Source organism: Dendrobates tinctorius, unplaced genomic scaffold, assembly GCF_039654945.1.
Source record: "Dendrobates tinctorius isolate UK_male_01 unplaced genomic scaffold, ASM3965494v1 ptg000029l, whole genome shotgun sequence".
Lineage (NCBI taxonomy): Eukaryota > Metazoa > Chordata > Amphibia > Anura > Dendrobatidae > Dendrobates > Dendrobates tinctorius.
This window is the reverse complement of record NW_027361697.1, coordinates 7,854,459-7,860,139: the sequence shown is the minus strand read 5'-3', so window position 1 is coordinate 7,860,139 and position 5,681 is coordinate 7,854,459. Positions and strand designations below refer to the sequence as shown.

Genomic DNA, 5,681 nt, shown 5'->3' with positions numbered 1-5,681 from the left:
TAAACCACTTGATTCTCACCAACATTCCAAAGGGGTAAGTCGTGCCTCAGAAGCCCAAACTGGATAGCAACACCCAGGTAGAATACTCCAGACCAAAACATGCCTAAATTTGATGACATTGTGTTTGAAAAATCATTCTTGTTGACAACCATGCACTTTGGTTGAGGTCATCAGTGAGTCTCGGCTGTAACCTCAGGGTCGATATTGAGTCTCGGCTGTAATCTCAGGGCCGATAGTGAACCCAGCTGATTTTCACAGTAGGTAAAGCGAATACGCACCTGGGGATGTCTAGTGACTCCTATACACAATACATTGCTTTGAAAACCCAACTGGAACAAGGCGGACCACCAACGCAGATCCAATGTCTGAGGGCAGCTTCTCTCTTGTCCTCCATACTTTGGAACTATTCCATTTCCAGAATGTAAGATTTAAAGAGAAATGAGGATGCCAATATCGGGGCGCACTGTGGAACAATAGAGGGAACGTTCTTCTCCTCAGGGTCTGGCCCAGACTTCGGGTCCTTCACACTGCGAGTAGCTATGAACACTGCCGCCTGTCAGGCCCCTACTGGGCATCAGGCTGTCGCCTGGCGAGCTTAAATTAGTTCCTACTCTTATCCGAGAGCGCCGCATTATGTATCCCCAGGCAGCTCAGACAAAGATTAGCTTCTTAGAAAATTAAAGGATGGTGTTATGTGCTACAATGCCGTGCGGTGATGATCCAGGACCGGATAAGGAGCTTCAGATGGAGGGACATTCTTTTAATGGATTTCATTTTGATGGTCATTTAAAAAGCTTTCAAAAGGCGATGGAAAAAATATCACCGAATATGTGACAATTATTCACGTGGTCAAACAGCGAGTCACCTGTCATGTAGGAAAAAGGTTCTGGAAGAAATCTCCTTGTGTTGTGCGGATGTAGGATAGGAAAGCAGATATCAGCCATACCTAGAAGTACTTAAAATAAGAACAGGGCGCATGATGGACCCCCATAGGGAGCAAATAAGATGGTTTTCGACAGATACGTCTTATGTCTAAAGGGAACACATTAGACTGGCCAGGCATCTAGGACCTCGTTCACACCTGTGCTAATTATTTCCATATTTATGCTTCATTAGAGAAATTAATAGCAGGGCTGGAGCCCCTACATGACGGACACCAGTGGTGGACAATGGACTGTAGAGGCCCCATGCAGATATGAGCCAAGTCTAATGTGTATGGCGGTCTCTGAACTCTCCCCCAATGTCAGGGAAAAGATGGGTCTCATGTTAAATTACAAAATGCCCAATACTTTTGCGCATTACCAGACTAGCAGAATAAAAGGGAAAGCTGCTGCCAGACGCCTCTAACAATGGGTTCTCTCCCCATCAGCACGGTGGCTCAGTGGTTCAAATCCCAACCACAAACTCTAACTGCAAGGAGTCGGTATGTTCTCCCCGTGTTTGCGTGGGTTTCCTCCCACATTCCAAAGGCATCCCAATAGGGAATGTAGATTGTGTGCCCCAATGGGGACAGTGATGATAATGTGTGTAAAGCGCTGCGGAATAGGTCAGCGTTGTATAAGCAAAGCATAATAATCAGGTGCTGACAATCTACCAACCCAATCATTCTCTCTCCCAATATCATTTACTAGGGGAGAGTTAGGAGGCCCCCACACACAGATCAAGTGATCGGCTGGTTGGGGCAAAATCTGCATTTCTGGCCACTTTCATCTAACCGTTAAGCAGGGAAAAGCAGAATGAGAGACGGGGGAGATTGGTGATTTTTCCATGCACCACTCCACAAGGTCTGTGCCTACTTGGGACAACTTCCCACCATGTTGGAAATGTTTCGAAGGCACTGGATGTAAATAGTTATGTCCCCAAAATTGAGAAAAGTCTTCAAGGCGTGACATTTGCATGCTTTCAGGGCTCCGGCGGCCCCTTCATCAGGCTGATTACACGTGTGGCCTGATGAAGCCCTGAAAGCTTGCAAATGTTATGTCTCTGCTTAGCCAATAAAGGTATCACTCCTTGAAGACTTTTCTCAATTTTTGGGGGCATAAGGGGGAGATAATTCTGGCTAATTTGCTTCTTCCTGGAGTAAAAGGGATGGAATTTTCACAACCTCGACCCACAAATGGGGACGGGGCGAAGCCTGGATGAAAGTGTTTTACCAACATGCTGAAATCCGTCATAGGGCAGGTGCAGACAACGGTGTGTTCGGACCGAGTGAGATCAGACATCAGATTGTACTTGACCAATGCTATTCAATGGGGTCACGCACATGTGTAAGTGAAAAAATAAATCAATTAAGAAAAAAAAAATCGCTGCATGTCCGAGTGTGATCTGATATTGGGATCGCACTCGCCCATGAAAGTCAATGAGTGCGTGGAAATGATTGTACTGGACTTGGATGACATCCGAGTGCAGCCCGATTTCTACGGACTGACAGAACGGAGAAATGTTCTCTCCATCTTCTCATCCGAGAATCGGAACTCTCTCTGATCAGTGGGATTTGCCTATAATCAGCCCGATTCTCTCAGATGTGACCCTCGCCGTACCCCAGATATCTCCAGTGGGGACTCCATGGGCCACCGACATAAGAGAAAGGATCAGTGTAGGGATCAATGAGTGTTGGGATCTGTGGCCCCACCATGGGCCTGGCGTGCACTCAGGGGCCCTTGTGCCGGGCCGTGTGCGTGCAGTCATGCACATCTCCAGGAGAGCCAGGCATCACCAGCCGCACAGCCCCCGGCCCTGACCTCACACAGCGTCACATGACCGAGTGTGAAACTTGCAGAAGCATTACATCAGCCTGGGAACCAACACGCGAGCAAAACACTGCTGCTCTTAAAGCGGCAACGCCACTAACCCCCATTGTGGGACCGTAATCCCGCCTGTGGTGATTTTAACTGTGACGATTCTCGGGAATTCCTGGTACCGCACTGTGTAATAAGCCTCGGACCATTTACCTAGAATGCGCAGAGTGACGGGACCGCAGCTCCACGGCGTCGCCGCTTTAAGAACCATCTCCGCGGGTCGTCGTTCGAATTCTGGGTAGTCGGTCTCGTAGAAGTTGATTGGTCAGCGACCACGTGAGGACAAACAGGCGCCTTAGCGCGGAAGGAGGCGTGGGTGCGCTCTGATTGGTCGCCGAGGCAGTGACGCGTCACCTATATAAGTCATTGAAGGCAGCGCGCCCGCGCTTAGTTGGCGCTAGGACCTCGTCAGGACGGGAACGCTGTCACACAGAGCCGGGTCCAGACATCACAAAATGCAGCCCGAAGCCGCAGCCGCTGAGCCGGAGAGCAGGGAGCCGCCTCCCCCCGGGCTGGGCTTCCGCCTGGAGGCGCACCGGATCGTCAGCATCTCGCTGGGGAAGATCTACCACTCGCGGGTGCAGCGCGGCGGGATCAAGCTGCACAAGAACCTGATGGTGTCCCTGGTGCTGCGCAGCGCCCAGCAGGTGTACCTGAGCCAGAGCCCGGAGGACTATGCGGTGTATCCGCCCGCCCCGCCGGAGCAGGAGCCCGGCACCAGCAGCCCGGACAGCAGCAGGGATCCCCGGACGTGCTCGTGCCCGGCCCCCCGCAGCTGCCGGCCGCCGGAGGAGACGCGCCGCTCCCGGGAGGTGCCCTGCTGCCTCTGCCAGTCACACGCCGGCTGCTCCCTGCCGCAGAGCCCGGGGACCGCCAGCCGCTCCGCGGAGCCCTCCAGCCCGGCCTGCTGCCGGAAGAGGAGCGGGGGCAGCCCGGCGGGCGGGCCGGTGATGAAGCGAGCGCGGCGGGAGCACCGGGAGCAGGAGGTGCCGGAGCCGGGAGACGAGGTGGAGGAGATGGAGACGGAGAACGTGGCCAGCCTCATCAGCATCTTCGGCTCCAGCTTCTCGGGACTGCTGACCAAGGAGCCGCCGCCGCCGGGCGAGGAGCCGGACTGCCCCTCCGCAGGACAGGGCTGCAGCGAGCCGGCCATCAGCGCCACCATCTCGCCCTGGAGCACGGCCATAGAGGCGTTCTGACCCCGGAGCGGCGGGAGCTGTCCGTTACAGTGTATCACTTTCTCGGAGTAACCCCTTCATCGCCGGGGGGGGCTGCTGGCCAGGCGGAGGGTCACGTGCCTTACAGACTGGGGGGCTCTCCTCTGCCCACCCTGGGGTGATCGCTCTGCTTCCAGGTGGGGGAGATCTGGACTCCAGCCTCTGGGTTTGGGTATTTTACAGTTGGCCATTCCTCCTCCTTCCCAGTTCTTGTCTGTTCACAGAATGTCTCCCATCCCCCCAGATCTATCTTCTGGTCACCACGTGCAAGGGAAGTTCCCATCTGCTTCCCCTCCCCCCATTGTATGTTGGGGCCCCCCTCACTCCTTCTGGCTACATGTCTTGACTTGAGGAAAATACTGAACAACTGACAACATGGAGATGACCCCCCTCCGCCACAACTACCAAAGTCATTGCCTACGCTGACATTAAAAGGGACCGTCCATGTTGTCGCGGAGCGCGCTGTAGGCTGGCGGTGAGACCCCAGCGGTCCCCCGGTACCACCTTCCCAGCAGCTGCCGGACCCCATCGCATGAGGAAGTGACTGTTAAGTGTTTGTGTTTCGACCCTCTACGTGTATTGTGTATGTATTTCTCGACAGCTCTGGTCAGATTTGGTGCTTGTGTTGAGAGACTTGTCTGTAACCCCCCGGAGCTCCCAGTCTTTGTTTTAGAAGATTGGGGTCTGTCTGGCAAGAAGCTGATTACATTGGGAGTTTACAGTGTTTTTATTGCACAATGCTGTAACTTGGATTTCTGTACGAAAATGACGTTTCTACGTGTCTGACACGTATTAAATATTTTGAAAAGTTTCCACTGTTTTATCCGTTCCTTGTGTGGTGTTTCCTTCTGGGACTTCATACATTACAGAAATGCTATCAGGTAATGTGCCGTCATCTGGGGGATGCACCCCTGTGTATTGGGGGGTGGCAATGATCTGGTGGATGTTCCCCTGTATATTGGGGGATGACCGTGGTATGGTGGATGTACCCTTGTATATTGGGGGATGACCGTGGTATGGTGGATGTACCCTTGTATATTGGGGGATGACCGTGGTATAGTGGATGTACCCTTGTATATTGGGGGATGACCGTGGTATGGTGGATGTACCCTTGTATATTGGGGGATGACGGTGATATGATGGATGTTCCCCTGTATATTGGGGGATGACCGTGGTATGGTGGATGTACCCTTGTATATTGGGGGATGGCCGTGGTATGATGGATGTACCCTTGTATATTGGGGGATGACCGTGGTATGGTGGATGTACCCTTGTATATTGGGGGATGACCGTGGTATGGTGGATGTACCCTTGTATATTGGGGGATGACCGTGGTATGGTGGATGTACCCTTGTATATTGGGGGATGACCGTGGTATGGTGGATGTACCCTTGTATATTGGGGGATGACCGTGGTATGGTGGATGTACCCTTGTATATTGGGGGATGACGGTGGTATGATGGATGTTCCCCTGTATATTGGGGGATGACCGTGGTATGGTGGATGTACCCTTGTATATTGGGGGATGGCCGTGGTATGATGGATGTACCCTTGTATATTGGGGGATGACCGTGGTATGGTGGATGTACCCTTGTATATTGGGGGATGACCGTGGTATGGTGGATGTACCCTTGTATATTGGGGGATGACCGTGGTATGGTGGATG

The 5,681-nt window shown here is 52.8% G+C and overlaps 1 protein-coding gene across 1 annotated transcript; it reads left to right on the top strand.

Moving 5' to 3' along the window:
• The first annotated feature begins 3,174 nt into the window (after window positions 1–3,174).
• Window positions 3,175–4,826, top strand: IER5 (immediate early response 5). Its single transcript, XM_073571346.1, has one exon. The coding sequence runs from the start codon at window positions 3,254–3,256 to the stop codon at window positions 3,995–3,997; it is 744 nt and encodes a 247-aa protein (XP_073427447.1). The 5' UTR covers window positions 3,175–3,253; the 3' UTR covers window positions 3,998–4,826.
• Window positions 4,827–5,681: the final 855 nt, after the last annotated feature.